Consider the following 22,804-nt stretch of genomic DNA (forward strand, 5'->3'; position numbering starts at 1 on the left):
CATTCAAAAGAAACATTTTATTTTTTAAAACCACAAGTCATAGTATCGTATGCCATAAAAATATTCATAAAGTCATAGTATAGTCTTAAAAAAAATGTCATTGAAATATTTCATCATAAAGTATGCCATAGAAATGTCCTAACATTTTATAAGTGTCATAAAAATGACTCGTGTCTCTTTGACTGAATCAATCTCTAACAAGGTAAGAAAAGAATAAGAGAAAATTAAAATGAGAAAGTTACATTTTTCCCTTTTGTCCTTCAAAAATGGATTGTGAATCACTTATCTGGCAGTTTTTTTCTTTTCTTATAATTTTCCTGACTTTTGACCTTCAAGACAGCCTGAAAGTTATTCACTCCCCGCCCCCCCCCCCCGCCCTGCCACCCAGAGTTGTTTAGTATGTATAGCGTAGACTCGGCTCACTGTACAGAGACAGACTGAAGCAGCTGCTGCTGAGTGCTGAAAATGTAAACCAGTCTAAATGTATGGGATTAGAGCAATTCCCTCGATGCACGCCTGCCGAAATATCCACTCAAATAAACACACACACACTCTCCAAGCCTCCAATATATATCATTTTTTATTGTACGGACAGAAAATTATACAATTTGAGGGTGTAAAACATTCCCTGTCTGGCAAATGAGGAGGCAGAACAGGAAAGAAACGTGTAAAAGAGGAAGCGAAGCGGGGAGATGAATAGATTGATGCACAGAGGGAGACGCTGGACCAACATGCGGACATCTCTCTTCTTCTGATGCCTGAGGAGAGTAAAAACACGCCTGTTAGCGGTGATTTACAAGTTAAATGATCTAAATCTTATCAAATGTCATTAAGGACTGATGGTAGAGAAGGAAAAGATAGCTATGTTTACAACAAGGCAGCTCAAGGCTTTATCTATAACATTTGGTTTAATTGGACAGACTTCGGTTGACAGGGAATCCATGTTTGTTTGGTTTTTAGAGACTTTTCATTATTAAAACTAAGCTATTGGAGATTCAAAGAAAAAGTTTCCTCTTTTTAAAAATGGTTAAATACGGTAAATATGAAATGTCATGAACATGGCATAACATCACAGTTTACAGCTGCCACGTGTACATTCTAAACGTTCTTCATTGAAGGTCTTAAGAGTGCGAATTACAATATATGAACACAATTTCTCATCAATACTCACGAATCAGTGGTTTGTTTTGGTCATCAAGTTAATAAATAAATAAATATATAAAAAATATAATATATATAAATATATATGTAAATGCCTATATAAAAAATATATAAATATAAAAAATAATATAAATATAAAAAATAATATAAAAAATATATATATATATAAAATAAAGGCTAAAAAATATATACCAGTATAATATAACAATATCAGAGTAAATGTCAAAAACAGATTATAGCATTGATAGTCTGGACAGGAGCCCTTATTAAGTAGATTCAGCGAAAACACCTGCGTGGGTGGAGCATGACTAGGTCAAGGACTTACAGACTGGTGACTGAACATATTTCTTTTCTGGGCATCAAACTTATGACCTTCTAAAACAACCCGGTCACTCTACTCGCCACGCTGTCTCTGGCAAACACACCTCCGCCCTCGAAGTCAGCCTGACAATGATCTCTGCAGTGTTTACCGTGTCACGCAGCACTTGAACCTCATTAAGAAATGACATAGTATGCAAAGAGGCCCTAATTTGGTCATTGACACCTCATCGGTCTCATAACACGCAACAGCGAGCTCCGACATGGGAGGCAGGCTGCAGCCCATCCAACACAAACACAACAAGCAGCGAGGAATCATTAAGCATCCAGCTTCATTGGCGAGTACAGGGAGAAGGTTTGCCCTCTGCGCTGGTGTTTGGAGATGGCAGCGGTGTTTACATTCCTCAGCCAGTGACGGGTGAAACTAGGTTAGGCTAGGAAACAACAGCACAGACCTGCATTGTGTGTTATCACATAACTTTACTTGCAAAGGAAAAACGGCCTGACCGCTCTGTGGGAGTGTTTTAATGCCAGAGATGCGTCTGAAGATCAGTGACACAGTATTATATGTAACTGGGCTGTCACACTGCGAGCAGCTGGGATCCACTGATTCAATACTTGAAGTTCAAAACATTTTAGGACTTTTAAAAGGTTGCTGCAGATACACTGTGGAGTAGCATGTTCAAATCAGCATGTTGAACATCAGCAGACACTCAGCTGAAGTTATGAATGAGTAACATGGTTCAGGAATGCATACCTTTACTGTGAGAGCAGTTCTACTCGTCAATGTACTCGAAGGGCTCGGGGGGCTCTGGTTCCTGCTCTTCTTCCTCGATTTTGGGGCCGTGAGCCGAGACGGGCTCCACCAGCTCCTCCTCCTCCTCACTGGTGTCCTTCATGATGATGATCCCGCCTGTATGGAGCTGATGACAGACAGGAAAAATCAACCAATAACATCTAGCTAACTTGATGCTTATGCAATAGCTGGAAAGAAACGGGTTCTTTCTCGTTCACGACTCCAGAAATCTATTTGAAATCCCGGTCAAGACTCAGTCTTCCAAAAGGTACAAAATATGTAAAAAATAAAACTACCTATTACTAGAAATGCTATGATGCAGGTCCACGATATTTAGGTTTCTCCATAATGGTACAACCGTACATAAAGTAAACAGGTGTGGACAAAGATCAGGAATACGTGCACCGTGTGGTTTTGAAACTAAAAAGTGGAGTTTATATAAACAATTTGTGGAATCGTTCAGCGCCGATGAAAAATCAAAGACAGGAAACTTTATATTAATGTGAGTTGATCCACATAATAGGGTTTCAATAAACCTCCCGACACTGACCAGATTTCAAGATAAGTCTGTAAAACCTCTTCACTTCCTAAACTCGTCTTTGAATGTAAAAACAAACCCTTAAAAGGAAAGCAGCGTTACAAAACTTCAGACAAGCAAAGACACCATTTTGGCACTTGATATAAGACGTCGCACAATGCTTAGCTTGCGAGACACAAAATCAAACAGTACTTCCTCTTTACAGGACTGGGGCGAGTGCTTATTGGGTGAGCGCACGCCGTCCTGCCATTAACTGCGGGAAACTGTCAACATTTACAGCAGGACCGCAGTAGTCTGGTTTATGGGCCTGAAGAGAGGGGAGTTTCTGGACTTGGTTGATTTTGGCGTCTGTCGGACTTCAACGATGTATTTTAAAGTAAAAACTCCTCTGAGAGATACTTTTGCATTATTAAATATCATTACATTAATGTTGTTAAGTATAACAATTCTTAGATGTATTGGTGCTATAATTAAAATTAATTTTAAACATATTTATCAAGCGCTGCTTTTGTAGCGTTGCATCACATTTGGTCTGTTCTGGCTTCAGTGTCTGTGGAGACTTCTCCTCCGATGGCCCGTTTCATTACATTTACATTTGTTACAAGGTGATTCTCATAACAAGCTTTTGCTCTTTGATGCAGTCATTTAGTAATGTACTGTTGACGTTAAAGACAGTTCAACAATATCTAGTAGCTGTACCTGGAAGTAATATTTTGACACTATTTAACAACAAAATTGAGCCACATTAATATTTGTAATAGACATAAGGAGGTGTGGTTTGGCCTCTTGAATTATTTCAACTGGAGACACACTCAGATTCAGACAGACGGAGAAGCAGACAGATGGGTTACCGGTTTGAAGGGCTGGTAGCGGCAGGTCTCGGGCATGTTGAGGACTTTGAGCTGAGCCGGCATCACCCTGGCCGGATTCTCCAGGAGCTGGAAGTTTGGCTCTGCCTCTTTCTTCTTCTCCTTCTCCTTCTCCTTTTCCTTCTCGTCATCCTTCTTCTCCTTCTCTTTTTCCTTCTCCTTGTCCTTGTCTTTCTCCTTCTCCTTCTCTTTCTCCTTTTCTTTCTCTTTCTCCTTCTCCTTCTCCTTCTCCTTCTCCCCCTCCTGGACCTCCTGTGAACAGAGAAGCAGCATGTTCTGCATCAGGACTACTGAGATTACTTTCTTTATGTCATTGTAATTTGTGGATTTCATCATTGTTGAATCTGCTGTTGTTACTTCTTCTGTTTCTGGGGTTTCACAGTTAATATTTATTGTGACCTCTCTCTTTGTATGCATTTTATAATCTTATAAGTCTTTTATGTATGAAAAAACAAAAACTACAAATAAATAAAATTCTGATATTTCTGGAGGAAAACAAAAAGTGCTGATCATGCACAATTATGATACATTCTAACCCCACCATCAGAGTATTTCGGAGAAGTTATGAGTAAAACATTCTGATTTTGGGAACTGTTAATAGGCCAGTGATTTGTTGGACCATCAGGCAGGTACTGGAGGACTAGAACATCTTCTGCTGATGTTCTGAAACGCTGAAGCTGTGTTCTGTCCTCTGGCTCGGTTTCTAGCTTCAGGTGTAAAACTGCAGACAGTCAAATTCTTTACTGATGAAATCAGTTTAGCCTTTTATCACCACCATCTGCAGTCTGCCATATTGTACACTCTTCTTGCCACTCATTCTACTCAACATATTTTAGTGTTGATATATTTAGTGTAGAAATAAAAAGATACCGCAGTGAAGCTTTTAAGGGAAAATAGATGAGCTAAATGTAAACAAAATGGCCAAAACCAAAGTGAGCGCTATAAAACTGTCCAGAAAATGACAACCAGTGAATTCTGAACCCTCTGACCCCAGTGTGAGTGGATGCCTCCCCCTTCAACCGCCTTCTCGATTCAAGCCAAATAAAATGAAAAACCTGAGATGTGAGCAGGACGGACATTTCTAAGCTTGTCTCTCAGCACCCGAGCTGAGATGTAGCGTGGCAGAGCGGATCAAACATGCTGCTAACGCCCAGAGAAAAAACCCCCAATGAAAGTTTTACTGGCTCACTGAGTCTGTCTGTGAACTGGGTGTTGGTGAGGGGAAAAGATTAAGACCAAGTTTGAGAAAAGAAATAAAAGCCGTGTGTGTGTGTGTGTGTGTGTGTGTGTGTGTGTGTGTGTGTGTGTGTGTGTGTGTGTGTGTGTGTTCTATTGGGACACATGCTGCGGCTGCATTGCCATGTGGTCTACTTGAAAGATTGTCATAAAAATAACACAGGTAAAATGCACTGCAGAGTATACGCCCAGTGTTTCCCATTAATTACCTCGTAGACTGTGGCAGCCCGGCACAGTATTATAATGAACCGATAATATATTTTTACATGTGTCAATATGGGCGCATTTGCGCCGTGACGGTGCGACGTGACTTTAAAAGCCCCGGCCGTCTGGGGTGAAGGCTCGCTGCTCCAGTTGTGACTTTTTTTTAAACCATGTAATCAATATCAAGTCGCATTTATTATCATATATACAGTTAGAAACAAGTTTCCCTGTACAAAGAAATTCTAAATGTTCCTTCCACTCTAATCGGCATATACAAGGAAACACGTATGTATGAAGACATAAATACAAGAAAATAAATGAAAACCAATTCGGACAATATACAGAAGAGAGGGATCTGTGCTACATTCTCTGCTCACAGTGGGTAAACGTCTGAGTGTGTGTGTGTGTGTGTGTGTGTGTGTGTGTGTGTGTGTGTGAAGTGGTTTAGAGTGGGGGTAGGTTCTGTGGATTAGATTTGTATATCTGCGTTTATGATTAAACTGTTTATAGAGCACAAAATTATTACTCAGAAATGTGTTTAAAAGAGCAGAAAGCTCTGCATAGCTCAATTTTGGTCTCAAAGTGCACCAGAATGATGCATTTAACTTTAAAATGTACAAGAATTTATTCCAGGGAGACGCGCCCCCGGACCACCCTAGAGGGACAGAGATCCACCCACTGACAAAATCCTGTGGGAAACACTGTATACACCTGAATATTATATGGTACCTCCCCGCCTACAAAGCCGTGTAGTACTCCAACAATGAGATACATCCTTGAAAACATTACTTAAAATACATCGCAGGGGTCTAAATAGTCAATTTGTTTTAATTTAGACAGACCACCTACACAATGGGTTCATTTAGGGTAGACCTTTCTGTTAGAGTAGAATAAACTCCCTACTCATAAATATTTATTCTGAATGAATAAACAAAATGAAATGAATCGCTTTGCAATGTAGATATGTTGTTGTGAGTGTAGACTCCCTTTACACAAACAAAACTAAATGAGATTATTAGTAATTAGGGATGAGAGGGTTTTTTGTTTCCACTCACCACTTCCATCTTCTCCTCCTCCTTTTCTTTCTTTTCCTTCTCCTTCTTCTTGGCTTTGGCTGTGATGGAGAGAACAGCGGTGGATACCTGCCATGCAGAGAGAGAGAGAGAGAGAGAGAGAGAGAGGAGAGAGAGAGGAGAGAGAGAGAGTGAGAGAGAGAGAGAGAGAGAGAGAGGAGAGAGAGAGAGTGAGAGAGAGACATTTCCACAATGTAAGGCAATACCATCGACACTCAGACCTTCTACAAACACGGCTTTAAATGTACTAAATAGTCGACCACAAAATAAACGCTACTTGGTCTTTAATTACATTTCTCCAAGATCATCTAGGATTGTGAAATGAAGCAACTGTGAAAAATAGGTCTACGATGTTGGAATAATAAATATAAAAGGCAAAAAAAAAAAGATGAGTCTGACAGGGAAGGTTAAAAAATGATCCACTAATCAATATGAAACAAGGTCGGCTTTCCTCAACTAATAATTTCAGGAAAAAGGAAAGCAAAACAAGCTGATCTGTCGTGGCGCATAAGTTCTCACCTTCTCCTTCTCCTTCTCCTTGGGAACCTCCAGAGCTGGTGGGTAGGCGAAGGTGGAGGGCTTACAGTTAGAACGATACTGCACCTTGGGCATCTGAACAGGGAGACAGAAGAAGATGTTTAGTAACATGACACAACCTCGCCGTGATCTGCCGGTCAGAACCACTTTACAGGCACAGAAACAACCTTTAACATCTTTCAGTCAAACAAAGCAACTCGTATCACTTTGTCGAGTGGGATGGAACCACTTAGTACAACTTTCCATGAGAAGCCATTCAATAGTTGTCGAGAAACTCGAGTCACTTCGCGCTACTCTTGTGCAAGTTAAAATCAATGTGGCACTTTGCTGGAATCAAATGACCTTTTATTTACATTTTGTTTTCTTGCTGGCCTAATCTTTGAAGGGACGGTCAGAAGGTGACAGACCTGATGATCAGGGCTGCCTAGAGACAATAATGGGAGTAAACCTCAAGGGTCAGTTAGCAGCGACTAAATGGACCCTCAACTGCCAACTTTCTAAAGTCAAAAATGAACTTTAAGTCTGCCAGAAAAGCTTGTTTATTGAAGTCTTTGTTGAACCTAAAAACAACTTTATTGAGTTTAAGTGCCGCCCCCCCCCCCCCTCATCAGGTTCTCTTAGTTAAAAAGATAAGGTGTTAAAATAGTACAGCAGTAAACGCTCATTTATCTCGGGATTTGCACAGAAAACGGCAGGAACATCTGATGACTTGACTCGTTGCTTAAACCTACTTAGTTATAGAAGCTAGATCATGATCGTGGGACACAGGCTAGCAAGGGAAAAGGGCACGACTTCAGCTCTCTGTTATACGAAGACAGATTCAGATTGAATAGTGAACTAAAGTGAAATGTGCATAAGGCAAACACTTCTTCTGTTGTCCCATCACAACCTGTTTTGCAGAGGAATGTCGTCTCAAATGTCATATTTTAACAGATATACTGATTTTATACCGGCTGCCCAATGTCATTTTGGTTAAATAGGAAAAAGCAGTTGCCAATAAAACAGTCGTTTACTCCTTACATATTCATTCAGTTTGCCATTAACTGAGCAAGTGTTTACTATAATATGCTGTTACTGAGACGAAAGGGTTACAGGAAGTGCTGTCCCTGAACATTGTTAGGATTTTAAGTATATTTTACATTTATCTGGTTAGACAAAAGGAGAAGCACTTACTACAACACCCTCCTTCACTTATCCTTAAGTAAAAATGAAAAAGTGCTCTTGTCAACTTTACCTAGACAAACGTAAAAGATGATCTCCTGCCAGAGCAGCACCAGGTGCCTTCTGTTTAGTGTGAGCCTTCAAATGATAACAGTGTTCTGAAACTAAATGACTTAACAGTCCCTATGGTCCAACAGAGCAGCACAAAATGTGAGGGGGGGACGGGCGGACTTCTTTTGAGTTATCACCCCACATTTCAGCCGATCCACAGCAGTATGGAGGCAGAAAGAGAAGCAGTGATGTGACTTCTCTTGTGTTCTCTTTGACGTTAACCTAAAGGTTTGTTGCTAAAAAAAAAAAAGAACTTGTAAATGAAGAGGATGTTCTTTGTCCAACGGTGAGAGTAGAAGTCTGTGAAGACTCGTGCTGCGTAGTTAAACAGGTGCTGACGAGTCTTGGCAGGGTGCAGCACACAAGTCTGTTAAACTCTGCTGTCCCCACCTCCCCTCTGCACTCTATCCCTTGTGTATTATTTGTGGCTTTACACGAAGTATATTCTCCAGTGCCTCGCAAAGCTGGGGCTGCACAATACACAAAAGTGTGTAAGTGTCCCTGGTGTCAGGTGCTGCTGATTTGGATAGCAATGAAGAGATAATGCCCATCTAACGTCTGTTTAAGACCTCAACGTGTCACAGTGATCCCTTGGCATCAGTGTGCGAGAACAAGCTCACAATCAGGAGGGCCTTGTAATGGATAGACTGCTGGTGACAGTTGTTACCAAGGCAAGAATCTAAATATTTTCAAACCAAACGCAGTGCCAAATACAAATTTAGCAGCCATACTTTTCCCCCCCAGGTCAATTATATCTCATCATTAACACAAAGAAATGTGTAAAATATAAATCAACTGCATTATATTTTAATCACAGCTACATCCTGTATATGCAGGATAATACACCAAAATAATGCATTTAAAGTGGTTTGGCTTTGCTGAGTGCTTTATTTTAATTTCTACATTTTATGCCAGTTTTTCTTAATGTTTTGAAGATCTGAAAGGCAGACTCCGGTGGGACGAGGAGGGGAACGCTGTGTTTACATCAATGATACTTAATGCTCAAATGCAAAAGTGGATGGATGTTTCCCTGATGTCGAATTTTCAAACGAGAGAATTCACGATTGTTTTTGTTGCTGCCGTTTACACTCCTCCAAAACAAATGCACTCAAGGAACACTCTGTTTTTCTTGTGTAGTGTAAATGGACTACAACTGCGTTTCGTTATGCAACCCTGTGTAGCAGAATGACAATAAATTACCTTGAATGTTTGTTTTTTTTGACAGTGTTGGAAAAAAGGTCACTATCTACTGGTCGCTTACACAAACGCACACCAATCACCGCAAGTCACATCAGTACCTTGAGGTCCTTGTTGAGGCCGATTATAGCGGTTGGTGTGAAGGCCAGTGACAAGAAGTGGGAGAGGGGGAACCAAAACCAGAACTGGGTGAAGACCAGCAGGCCGACCAATGATGGCATGTGAGTGTGCCCCGTCCTGGACTGCAGAGAGATGGTCACATTGCGTCCACCTGGACAACAGAAGGCAGAGAGGGTTTCAGTGTTATGGCACAGCTATTGTTCATTCCCCACTAAAGAATAAATTAAAAAGTCATTTTAACACAGATAAAACTTATTTTATTCAAAGCGACAGCACCCTTGCTTTATTTGCACACATCTTCCCCCCCCCCCCCCACATAATAACTATACTAGACTAGAAGTCATACAGCCTGTGATAATTAACATTTGCATACGTGCTGCCGCATTATGTACCAACTGATGCCGACAGAATTTTTAAATAGTAGGTTTTGCATAAAAAGTGTAAGCATGCTGAGCAAACATCAAGCAAGCCGTACGTGTCCCCTGGTACATAAGGGTTTCAAAATGCATGCTGCTCAGCAGAGGACAATGTCACTCTAGGTAAAAGATTATTCCATAATTATTCGATTTTGGTCACATGAGAGTTGTGGGTGAAACCACTGCTATGGGAGTCCAATGATTATCGCCAATGGCACTTAACATACATAAACCTGTCATGTTATTGATTATCGTGAACAAATACAAAAAGAAAAAAAAAAAAGGGTGCAAACTACTCTTTGTTTTAAAGATAACATTGCTTGTTTTATTGTTCAGTTTCATACCGATCACTGATTGTAAAACAAACCCATGTCAACTTGGCACAAGAGGAATATATATAATATATAATTGCTTTGTCTCCTTTGTGGTGCAGAGAACAAAATCCCCCGAAGATCCAATTTCAAAGGAAAAAGGTAATTCCCGCACACATTTATCACCACTGCATTGATTTATTAACAGACACTTGGCAGGTCGCCCCGGTAGCTCACCTGGTAGAGCGGGCGACCCATATGCAAAGGCTGAGTCATTGCCGCAGCGGCCCGGGGTTTGAATCAAACCTGTGGCCCTTAGCTCCCCCCTCTCTCTCCCCTTTCATATCTCATTCTGTACCATCAATAAAAAGGCCCCAAAAGCCATTATCTTTTGAAAAATAGCCACATGGCAAAAGAATCATAAGATGAAGGAGTAGGAAGGGTACAGAACAGGATGGTCACCACCCTCAGAAGGTTGTCTTTTGGTGTCAATCTGTCAAACATGTTGATACAACGGCAAAGATTTATATTACAGGGACAATTAAACTGAGGAATGCATTGTCCACAGCATCCTGCATTTAAAAAATGTCAAATGAAAAGTCATCATCATTAGATATGAGCTACAGAGGAGATTAAAAATAATTGATTTATATCACAAGAAATGCGTCAGCTGTCCCCAAAACAGATGCCTTTCCCAGCTGTGTTTAATTATAGATTAGATAGAGCTCATTTTCAGGATCTTTGTACTCCAGGTGCATCACCGGGGTTAAGGGTTTGATCCTTACTATGGTGCAAGTGTGTGCTCTGCCAAATAGAAACCATGTCAGTTTGTCCAAAGAGAAGGTGATGGACAGGGGTCGAGGGTGCTCCTTGGAGCAGTACCAAAGAGTAAGAGACCTCCCTTGGCCTTTCTGGGACAAACTGTAGGGAGGGACTGCAGAAAGGAAGACAGAGGGAGGGGGCGGAACGGACGGCAGGAGGCAACCAGGATGAATCGGTCATTTGTATAGGGATGAAAAGAAAAACTTCCCTTAAAAAAGGCGTAGGTTACTAAGGAGTAGCCCTTCCAACTAAAAATATGATCTGCCCAGACAATACCAGATTAATCATCTCCTGTCTTTTTGTTTCTTTTCCGATGCCTCTCGGATGATTTAAAAACAGGGCCTCGTCTTGACATTCAAACCAATCCAGCCGCACGGATTGAACGTCGGCCAAAATGAGTCACAAGGTCTGCTCACTGCTTAAACTGGATGCTTAAGAGTCTCTTAAAAACTTGAGAAGAGGTTGAGAGCACTTGACTAGCAAGTCTCCCCCTAACCTGCTGTTTTTGCCAACTCTTTAGTTTGGTTGGCCAATTTTCATTCCAAGGAGTTGGTGAGGGAGGCACGGGGTTCGGAGTCAATCCTCCAAAAAAAAAAAAAAAGGTGTTAAATTACAATATAAACAATCAACCTGCTTGCTGTGTCGCTTTGAAGAGATGAAACAAGCGAATCCAGTAAAACTGAAAATAGGACACGTGTCGTTACATGTATGAGAAACTATTAAATAAAGCTAATTAATGGACCGTCTCAATTAGTGAGGGAAAGTCTGTTAATGGGGGCTGACATGTAGGGGTGAGAGAACGTGCACAAGAGACTGACATTTCCTGGGTAATGAGCACCAGTGATCATGAAACTGAGCTCTAATCGCTTCCGCCCGTCAAATTAAATACAATTATCTGTGCACCTCAAAAACGTCAACCCCTCCCCCTTAGAGGAACCAGAATACTAAAAACATTCACGCAGCACAAACTTGAGCATGTCTGACATTCAAACAGGAGTGGTGAGTTTCCTGCATGAATGTGTTTAAACTGTAAGATACACATTGAGTCGGAGGGGGAGCGGAGAGTGTGTCTGCTGTATGAAAAATGAAACCGGTGGTCAGGGTTTGTCTGGATGGTCTCACACAGGGTCATCTTGGCATGTTTGCTGAGTTTATTACAGTTAATGTGCCTGATTTGATAAATGATTGAAGTCATGTCTGTCATCAAGATGGCTAATCTGCTCAGCACAAAAATAACCATCAAATCGTGCTGCGGGGGGGGCGGAGTTAATCAAGAGGCATTTATGACTGATGAAAAACGTTCATGTGTCACAACACATCAAAAACACATAAGCTGCACTTCTCCTTTCAAGAAACGAAGCAAATACTCGAGATAGGCTTCACTTTGTGTAAGTTGCAACACCTGATGGTGTATTTAGACAGCAGTGTGTAAACAGAGCTGGTTTCTTTCTTGCTGAGCACACAGGGTTTTAGGTTGGTGCAAGAAATGGGATTTCTGCTCCTGCCTGCATTGAGGGTTTGTGTATACATGTGTGTATGCCATTGTGTAGCTCTCCAAGTGATGGTGTGCAGCTCTCTAGGACCTCACACACATAAACACATGCTTTATGCTTGTGTCCACAAACACCCGCACAGACACACAAACACAGAGAGCATCAGACAAACAGTAATCACCAGGGGGAGACCAACAGGCCATATGGCTGACAGCAGAGGGGAGCTGAGGTAGGAACGCCAGGCGCTGATGCACCGTAGCATGATCTGTTCCAGAAACACGGTGCACGGGTGGTCAATCGAAGACGGTTACTATGCGTTTGCTTGAGCGTAATTACGACACACACAAAACCATAAACCCACGTTACAATTAGAGCCGTTCACTTGTTCAAACAGTGTAATTAAGAATGTGGGTATTTTTGTATCCCCCTGAGGGATGAGGGCAGAGGCAGGTGGGAGCACAGACCGGTTTGATCTCTTGCTCTGTGACCGACATGGAAAAACCCATCGCCTACTGACAAGCTCAAGCTGGTGTCTTTCAAGTTAACAGACGACATTTCCAACTTCCAGCCTGTATAAACGGGTAAATATGTCTTGTGCACATCCGTTTGGAGACTAACCTGCATCGAGGATTCCCTGAGCCAGGATGGCTCCAAACTTGGCCATAACGTCGTCATGCTTGTCGTTGATCACCTTCGCATAAAGCTGCCTGAACTGGTTTACCTAAAAAAGTGAGGGAAGGAAGATATGTTAAATGTACAAATACATAATTAATGTTATGACACCAATGGCCAAACCCAAACATTTAATTTGTTAAATGATACTTTGGATCAACAGGTTCAGTTTTTTTCCAGATACATATTTTTAGAGGCTGAAATCAGCATTTTTGTTCTTCTATTTTTGCATCGAAAAATTACTTTTAACAATTAATCGATTATCAAAATAGTTGCCGATGGTCAACTAATGGTTGCAGCTCTGAAAAATGAAAAAATATTGCAACTCAATGTCGGAGTCGAGTGCTTGTGAAGCACATGTTCTAGATACATCATTTAAAAAAACAACAAGGTTTTAACCTCGACTCTGGGAAACACTGTGCAGCACAACTGTACAAACCAGCCTTTCAGTAAAACCTAGAATCACTTCATGCTTTAAAATACTGCAGAGAGGCTGGATGTTGCTGTGACTCCTTGTTAGAGGCTCTCCAAATAAAGGGGAGGCATACGTTTGACCAATTGCATTACAGCCCGTGACAGCCACATTCAAACTTGCACTCTGTCAGCACAATATTCATAACAAGGCCACATCGGCATTGCCACGCCCCTGAGGAGAGTGTAGTACCTGTTGGTGTCCCGGCACTAACAGCATATCTCGACAACCACAGTGAAACTTTGAGTAAACACTGATAGGTAGTAAGCAGCCAATTTGGGCCAATTTACCACCCTAAAACTACAGGTACTACTTCTGCCTACAACTGTGAAGCACAGCTGGAAATTTCAAAGAGTGGGACTTTGAAATTAACGGTCATGGATGTAATACCTCCTGACATTCCACTGTTTGAAAAAACTGCCTCTTGCACAATCCTGCATACCGCCTTGAGCTTTAAGGACTGTTGCTGTGCAGATGAGGAGTCTTTGAAAATGTGTCTGGCAAATCTTAACTGTCTATGACAAAGTATGAGGTGCTCCAAGGGTGAGTGTGTGCAGTTATGCCAGGACTATTCACTCTACAGTCTTCGATGGCACACATTTCTTGTTAACCGTTTTAATGCTTTCTGCTTTTGGTCAAGTCTTCCCCTTTTCACCATTTGTTTGTCGTCATTCTTGATTTAGCAATTGTTCTGGTGAGGAAAATGTCTGTTCTGACTGCTGGCTGTAAACCCATTTAATTAATGATAACTGAGAAGTGATCAAACAAGTCTTGGTTTATGTTTAAAGGAAACAAAACAAACATTTGGATCTTACCTTGGGACAGGTGACTTCAGACTGCTGGATCATGATGAGAGCAGAGGCGATGAGGGCGCCCTGTCTTACATAATTTACGGGGTCATTGGTCATGGGCTCAAGCAGATTGATGGCCTCCTGTGAAGATAAAGGTATAACGGAGGGTTGTGTTGTTTGTAAATAACCTTTTACTGAATGCACACTTCACTTTGAAATTAAATGATTTTCCCAATGTACGCATTTCAAAATAGGGTAAAGGCCAGCTTCTTTAGTCATGCATCCTTTAGGACTGCTAACTCTGCAGTGAAACCAAAAAACATTGCTACAAGGAGAGCCTTTTGCTTTCTAGATAGATTAGGCCATTTTAAATTGGCCACAATTTCACTGGGCAGGTGTATGTTGCTCATCATTTAATTCACTTTAAACCGGGAATTAATTTAGATCTTTTTTGAAGGTTCAACTCATGGAAAATGTACTTTAATAATTAAATATAAAGATTTCCTACTTTTCTGTTTTATATCATAATAAACTGAATATCTTTTGGTTTTGGAGTGACAAAACAAAACATTTTAAGACATCATCTTGGACTGTAGAAACTGACTGAAACTTTATATTCTGACATTTTATTGACCAAAAATAATCAGTTGCTGATCTACTAGTAAAAAATATTTTCAAGGCTTATTTGTTTAGTATAGCTTTATAAATGATTATAAATCTTTTAATCCTGCCGAAATGGACATGACACTGACAATTTGATATTTTGCACTCGAACACATTTTATATATTTTGCCATTCCCGACATAGCAGATGAGTGCAACATGAACACTTTTGTTTGGTTGAACACAGGAAAAGGGATTATCAACAGAGGAAGCCAGACCACACACATTAATGAGATTAGTGTCATCAATATCTGGTTGCACAGGAGAACGGAGTAACAGTTACGACAAGCCCCGACTTCATCAGTTTCCTTCCATGATCACTGAATCACTGAATGTAGAAATGAGGGTGAACCACCTCTTTCCTCCTCTTATTTCTGAACTCTCTGCTGTTCTCAGCTGAGCAGTAATGGCTGTAACCTACACCAGCAGACTCAGAAGGAGGAGTCAGCTCCGCAGAGGAAAGAGAAACAAACTATGATGATGACAGCGGCGGTAAAATAAACCGTGTTTCATCCGTGCAATCGGCTCAGCTGGCTGAGACAGCCGTGTACAGGGACGATAAGTCCGGGTGTAAAGCCAACACCAGTCGACCACATCCTGTTCCTGATAGGTTGTCTAGGGGTTTAATTGAGGGTATTTACTGTCAGGCTCAATCAGCAGAGCAGGACGACACATAATGCGGTTGCTTAAGATCTTCTTAATCCACGTACAGTGGTGGACTGTTTTCTTCAGGCTTGTGCTTCAGCAGGAGTTGAACTTTAAATTACATTCAATTCAGTACTACTAACAGCTGGCTAGAAGTTTGTGTAAATAAATGGAAAGGCGCAGAACACTCTTTACCACGACATCATTTCCATTTTCATACTTATTTATAAAAACTGTATCAAACGACAGTATTCTGAAATGATGGTTGCTTCCATCAAATTCACTAAACATGCTGGACAGTATTCAAGATTTTCATTATGGTACAAAATCATCTTAAAACAAACCTACTACAGAAAAGATCAAAAACAGCTTTTCTGTGCAGTTTCTTCCTTTTACGTGCAAAAAATAAAAGGTCCAAAGCCCAAGGTGTATACATAATGGCGGATAGGTGACCCACTTCTCTTCCTACAACATCATTATTCTCACTAAGGACCTAATGTGCTCGAGGTCTTACTCTGGAAAAACCAAGCCGTGGCTCTTTGGAGCTGATCAGCTCTGTAGCATGCCTCGTCCTGATCGGGTTCAAAACATTCACTTTGGCGCTTCAGGGCTCAGGATGCAATGAGCCATGACTCTGCTTCGGCTATGGCACCTGAGACAGATCAGCACACATAGTTAGACAACTCAGGAACTGGCAGTACCCCCCCACTTCTGTCTTCTTCGCTCTTCTTTTCGGACTTCATTGACCCAAACGCAATGGCATGTTACAGCCTGGTGACTGTGAGCCAATTTGGACCGTTTTATTAGCAAATCTACCAAGAACTTTCCACAATTTATGAGCTCCTCAGTGCAGACCGCTGCACTGAAATTAAAGCAAATGTCAATATACTACACGTAAAATAGCTGCTTTCTTTAAGGTTCAATCACTTTATACAGTCATTTTCTCGTCAACTTCTGCAGCGGCTACAGAAAGGGAGTATGTACTCTATCATCTACGATAAGCCTCACAAAAGAGCCATCAATTGGCTGTTTTAAGGAAAAACCCTTTGTGCAGTCTTTGCATCTGTGACACGAAGGCACAAAGAAAGCATGTAGGATAAATGATCGCAGGGTTAGGGCCTTTGTGGAGGAAAAAAAGGCTATCCAAGCTTTTCCTGTACACAGCCTGCTGAGGAATATTAATTCAAGTTACGAGCACCGATTCCAAGAGGAGCATGCTCTCGTGCAGACATCGCATTAAATAGGAACTCATTATTTTCATCTTGGAACCACAAAAAATGTTTTTGTGTGGTAATATTATGTTAGGTTTGGTCAATACAGTTCAACCTTATGTATAGTATGTTTAATGGGAGCTGGAGGACAGACATTGTAAATTCTCAAATAGCCACCACCCGATGCCTTTATTTTTTAAACTAAATAACTATTTCTATAGATTTTCCCGCCTTATCTATACATCAGTGTTGCGTCAAACATTGTAGCATGTTTCACATTAAAAGCCCACAATCAGTTCAGATGGCACCTATGCTTCCTGGTAGCTTTTTATTTTTGAAACACTGTGTTGAGTTCTATTAACAGCAGTTCAACACCATGAGAGAAAAAGAGAAATTAAGGGAGAGACGCTCACCTTGTTGCCTGTCCCAGCACAGCAGATTCCCAGGGCCATGGCAGCCCCACAACGCACATGAGGGTTGTAGCTCTCTGACAAAAGTGACACCACACTGGGACACTGCTCAGGGGTCCTGAGGAGAGACAGAGAGAGACATTAAGAGTGAGTCAAGAAGAGGCACTTGAAGATGACCATTCAAATGACAGAGTTGAGGACAAGAGCAAAACAGTGTGAAACTTCATCTCACCCACTGTATTCATTATATAGAACGATAAAAAGAAAAATGCACCATGGCTTCTTCGCGCCTTTGCTTTGGCACCATGTATGCAGGACGCTTTTTTTTTTTTAAGTATGCTCACATATTAATATTAAGACTAAAAGCTCCACTTAAGTGATGGATGAGGCGATTAGCTCAATATAATGTAAGGCGCCTTGAGGCCTTGAGCAAAAGAGCCACATAAACCAAAGTCATCTTGAGATGACTGATGGGAATGCTTATTTGGACCATCTTTCAAAAGGCTGGCATTTGCATCGATATGGTGTTTTTTGTACAACATGGCACAAAGGGCCAAGGACAAATACCATATACCGTATTTTCCGCACTATAAGGCGCACTTAAAAGCCTTTAATTTTCTCAAAAAGCGACAGTGCGCCTTATAATCCGGAGCGCTTTATATATGGATTAATTCTGGTTGTGTTTACTGATCTCGAAGCGATTTTGTGTGGTACACGGCGCAGTGTCAAAATGTTTTAGTACGACTTTTGTAAACTACAAAGCCGCACTGTGCTGCCTATTTCTATGTTTATAGAGTTGGGACATGTTTTTTGACTCAGAGTGAGCGCTCATTGGTTTGTTGGTTTGCTGGGGGCGTGTCAGAGTGAGCGCTTCTGCTTTGCGAGGATCTTTGTTTACGGAGCTGCGAGATCAACACGTGGAGCAGAGACGCTAAAAAACTGTGTTTGTGTCTGTGATGCTTGAGCCTTGGAAACTATTTGTCTTTTTACGAAGTAAAATAAGAACAGTAAAGTCAAGAAAGCAAACCTTGCATCTTTATTGGAGGACTTTTGCATGTTAGCTAACTGTCTAGCTACGCATAGGGATACGCGCTGTACTTGCATAACACGCACCGCTTGCAGCATTACGGCTACCGTAGTCAGGAGCGTCGCGGAGTAATACATACTGTGCTTCACCATAATATTACAGTGTGTGTGTATAAGGACCCCAAAATGGCACCTGTCAAGAGACACGCTTACGACGCGGACTTCAAACTCAAGGCTATCAGTCACGCAGTAGAACATGGGAATAGAGAGAATTCAACATTAATGAATCAATGGTACGGAAGTGGAGGAAGCAAGAAGATGACGTTTGATTTGGCGGTATCAGACTTTTTTTTACGTGTTACAACTGAACAAGGTTGGGAGTTATTGTGAATACGCTCATTAACGTTTCAACAATGTTGAGTTATTGTGAACACGTTTAATAAAGTTTGACTGACTGACTTATCTGACTGTTTTGTTTCGCTTAATGCGCCTTATAGTCCGGTGCGCTTTATATATGAAAACAGATCGAAAATAGACCATTCATTGACAGTGCGCCTTATAATCCAGTGCGCTCTATAGTGCGGAAAATACGGTAGTCATACATTTTGATGAGACAGGTGCATTCACCTTCTATAGCTTCACTGTTGTTAGACAGAGAGTAGAAAGAAAGAGAGAAAGAAAAGTGAAAAGGCATGAGTATGAAATGTGAGGCTTTGATTTATTTCTCTGAAAAGTAAGAATGGAAGAATATACATTACTGAGCCAAATCATTCTTTACTTACGGTTTGAATTGAAAGTGATGTGGCTCTACATGCTATTTTCTTTCCACTTTTTGTTCTGTACAAACTGTTTCTTTGCTAAATCAAGTAAATATTAAGGAATGCTAGTTCAAATGTGCAAAGGAGCGGCCCCATTTAAATTGTTCATTAAGAAAAACAAATGATCATTCAATTGAATTCAAGATTATGAGATTGTAGTAAGAAAAACAAAAGCACAGCTATGAGTAACATTGACAGCAAAAAGCCACTCCACTTTATGTACTGTGGACTGTATGACTAAAGTATTATGGAGTAGCACACGCAATTACTCGCCACTTCAAGTACACTTGATGGGGCCTAAATGAGAGGCCTTAAATCAGAGGGAAAACATCTACGTCACATTAGTACATGCCACATACAGGCACAGCCTTGGAGAGGAACACTAATGTAGAGTCTGTTCACATTTGGGTCACCTAGTGAAATGTAGTGGTATCCTGATGTCAACAAAAACATTTGCAATATTTAAAGTTTAGTGTTGTGGGTAGTCTTAAATGGGTCCAACAGAGGTATGTAGTTTAAAATAAAAAGGAGGAAAACAAACATGCAAAAGGGTAAAGTGTGTCAGTTCCTTTGAATTCACAGAAATGGTTTGGTCCGTCTCAAACAGCCATTGGTAACATTGGTAGTCAATCATTTATGTTGTAATTACAAGCCATTATCTTTTCTTTTCTTTTTTTTTTTTTATAGAAAAGATCAGAACAAAGAGTTTAGTAAGTCCAGTCAAGATGCCAGCATCATAATGAGCAGCACAAAGCTCTGGTTTGACTTTCCATAACCTCACTAAAATGTCACATTGCATCAACTGTCTTCAAATCACACTTCAAGAGACTAAAAAGCTCATTGATCCAATAAAAGATAGAGAAAAAAGCTAAATCACCTGACTGATTGGCCCTCAGCTTCTAAAACAGCTGGTTTTAGTTTGAATATTTGCCTTATGATACAAGGTCAAGCAATTAAACAGGAAGAAAAAGAAAGGAAAATGCATACTGATAAATACAAAAGCATTAACACTAAAATAAATAATGATAATAAATATTTGCCATTTCATAAGTAAAATTTAAAAAAGGGATTTTTAGCATGACAGCTTTAGCAAGGACGAGAGGTTTTTCCTACCTTGCTGTGTTTGAACCTTTTGTGGTTTAGTCCAATAAAATCTGAGCTAGTAAGCAGTAAAAACTAAAATTATTGCTAGAGCTACAGAGACGTTTTATTGACCCCTCAATAGCGCATGAAAGCATATCAGGTGGCCAAGATGTCCAAATCCTAAAGTCTCTATTCAACACACCATTAATAATACTGCCTAAATGTACAGTGTACAGTAAGCCTCCATCTGATTTAAACCTAATAAATAGCCTCAAAATAGTCCAGGAAATGTCTAAAATGAGTGTACGCGTCCCTGGATTTTGTGCATTGATATACTGTAGTGGCATGTTTTCAAAGTATAATCTCCACGACATGAGGATTATCGTGATCAAAAATAGCAATCATTGAGAACTCTAGATCACCTTTCAATTCCACCTACTGGGATAGAGTTTATTCTATTCTGGTAGTCTGATGATGCCCTTCAATCCATACTTGGGTGCAGACCAGATTGCCAAACAATCAGACACAGATTTCTGATTTTGGGCGTTCCGTTTATCCATTATCCAAGTATGAATCAGCGAACGGTGAAGGTTTTTCTTGGCAATAGCTAGATACTGAGACCGAATTTATGATAAGTTTTGAAATCGATAGGGGACTAAAAACTTTTTCAAATAGTTCAATCAAAAGCCTTTCCAACCATTTCAAAAAACAACAAAGATAAGATAATTACCTTCAACAAAATGGAAGAACTCAGATGGAAAGAAGAAATCAATATCCAGCATTTGTTTAGTCTGAAAAGGCAGTGAAGAAATGACGTCTGACTTTTAAGCCTAACTTAAATATCCTCATAATGTGTGATGGACTTAAAAACCTCAGAATGAACTTAAATACTTTGGAAAATCAAAGCGATGAGAAGAGATAATAAAAACAGATTACGTGTAAAGCTTGCAACGGATTGCAAACACCTTCAGCCGGCCGTGGAATGAATCTAATAAAATCCGTATTTATTCTTTGGAAACGTGAAGACAATGAACCCTTCAGCAGTGCACAGTATCGCTGCTCTACTCAGACACTTGTACAGAATATATGCTTTAAGACCATGTGAGCCAAGTCAGAAATATTTACTTAAAAAGGTTACAAAAATGCACATGGATTTACCTCGACTGGTTAATGGACTGTATGATTATATGTGCTCGCCTCACATTTATTACGGTGAGTGACGGAGGCTGATACAGCTGCAACTTAATAACTCCCTCTGTCTACAGGTCCCAGGCGATGCCCAGGGAAGTAACGCACACATTGAAAGGTCAGCGATAAAAGCAGGAATATAGCTTAGCTAAACAGATTATAGATTTTGCCACATGAAATGTGATTGTGACAGCTACTAATGCACTCGCATTGTCAGGGAGCAGATCTTATTAGCTGCTTCCTGACCCCGAATATATTGTGAAAGTACCTGGGCAATGTTGTATTCAAAAAGCCAAGAGGCTACATGGCTTTCATAGTCAACACTTGAACTCACTTAAGAAAAAGACAAACAATGTTTGGCAAAAGGGAAACGAGAGAAGCTGTAAGTAGCACCAAGAGAATTTGTTGTTTTAATTATTTTTAATTAATTTGCAAACGTCCAGGATAACAAAAAACATCAAACAACCTAATATGAAAAAAGGTTTCTTAAGAACAATGACTGCTGATTGCTACAGCAGTTTCAAAGTGTGCACAATGTGTAGACGACGGAGGTTGCAAACTAAGTCAACAAGATTGGATATCATTTTTAAAAATGTGCCTGTGTGGCATGCATGTGAGCATAGTGTGAGCAGAGGTCAGCATACAGCTAGCAGCACACCGTTAGCCAGTTCTTGCATCATAAACCAATATAAATCACAGAATACATCAAGAAAGTATTTTGTAGAAAATTAGAAAAAGATTGTAGAGGGTGTACTGGGTGACCTCCGATCTTTCCCAGTAATGACACTGGCTCTGCTTGCTAACACCAGCTATCACACATTAGACATGCACTTGCTTTCTTCTGACAGATGTTAGAGTTACAGTACAAAACCACTCCTGGGACTAAAGATACTAAACCAAAAGAGTACCACAAAGGAGCCTCTACAGGACAGAGTATCTTATGGGGGTATTAGCACTATAAGTAAATTAGTTTCAGCTAAAACATTTGGTCTATGGACTGCTCAACTGGGAGACATAAGGGTACACTGATCTAAGTGGAGGGGGGGGGGGGGGTTACTGGCTGTATTTCACACATTTTCTTGTGAAGAATCATCTGGTAACTGTAAACCCCAAGGATCTTTTATTTCTACATCTTGCATCGGCTTTTAAAAGTAAAACAATGAGTGCACACTGAGTGAAAACACATTGACTTGAAAAATTGAAAAGGAAAAAACAAATATGGTGTAAATTTCAAAAAAGTAGTCACCTAGAAGAAAATAGGATAGGTATTTAAATCACTTCCCCTGCCTGAACATGGGAGCTCACACAGGACGAAATAAAAGCGTTGGGGTACAAGTACAGTTTTCAAGCACCTTACCACACAGAGGGCTTCTCCCCATACACCACTACTACATCCCCCCACTACTAGCTTGCTTCGGATGGAGGAGAGAACAGAAAGTGACAAATATAAACAGTGGGACGGC

At 40.5% G+C, this 22,804-nt stretch overlaps 1 protein-coding gene across 1 annotated transcript in view; it reads right to left on the minus strand.

Annotated features, from left to right (window-relative positions):
- Positions 1 to 562: 562 nt before the first annotated feature.
- psmd1 (proteasome 26S subunit, non-ATPase 1) overlaps positions 563 to 22,804 on the minus strand; it is a 39,547-nt gene continuing 17,305 nt past the window's right edge. The window contains exons 17-25 of the mRNA XM_029429419.1: positions 17,230 to 17,344; positions 14,323 to 14,439; positions 12,982 to 13,084; positions 9,303 to 9,472; positions 6,715 to 6,807; positions 6,178 to 6,264; positions 3,665 to 3,934; positions 2,237 to 2,402; positions 563 to 758 (exon numbers count right to left, since the gene is read on the minus strand). Of these exons, the coding sequence (XP_029285279.1) occupies positions 2,256 to 2,402; positions 3,665 to 3,934; positions 6,178 to 6,264; positions 6,715 to 6,807; positions 9,303 to 9,472; positions 12,982 to 13,084; positions 14,323 to 14,439; positions 17,230 to 17,344 (1,102 nt within the window). The 3' untranslated portion in view covers positions 563 to 758; positions 2,237 to 2,255. The remainder of the gene's footprint in view (positions 759 to 2,236; positions 2,403 to 3,664; positions 3,935 to 6,177; positions 6,265 to 6,714; positions 6,808 to 9,302; positions 9,473 to 12,981; positions 13,085 to 14,322; positions 14,440 to 17,229; positions 17,345 to 22,804) is intronic.

The sequence above is a fragment of the Cottoperca gobio genome, chromosome 4, assembly GCF_900634415.1.
Source record: "Cottoperca gobio chromosome 4, fCotGob3.1, whole genome shotgun sequence".
NCBI lineage: Eukaryota > Metazoa > Chordata > Actinopteri > Perciformes > Bovichtidae > Cottoperca > Cottoperca gobio.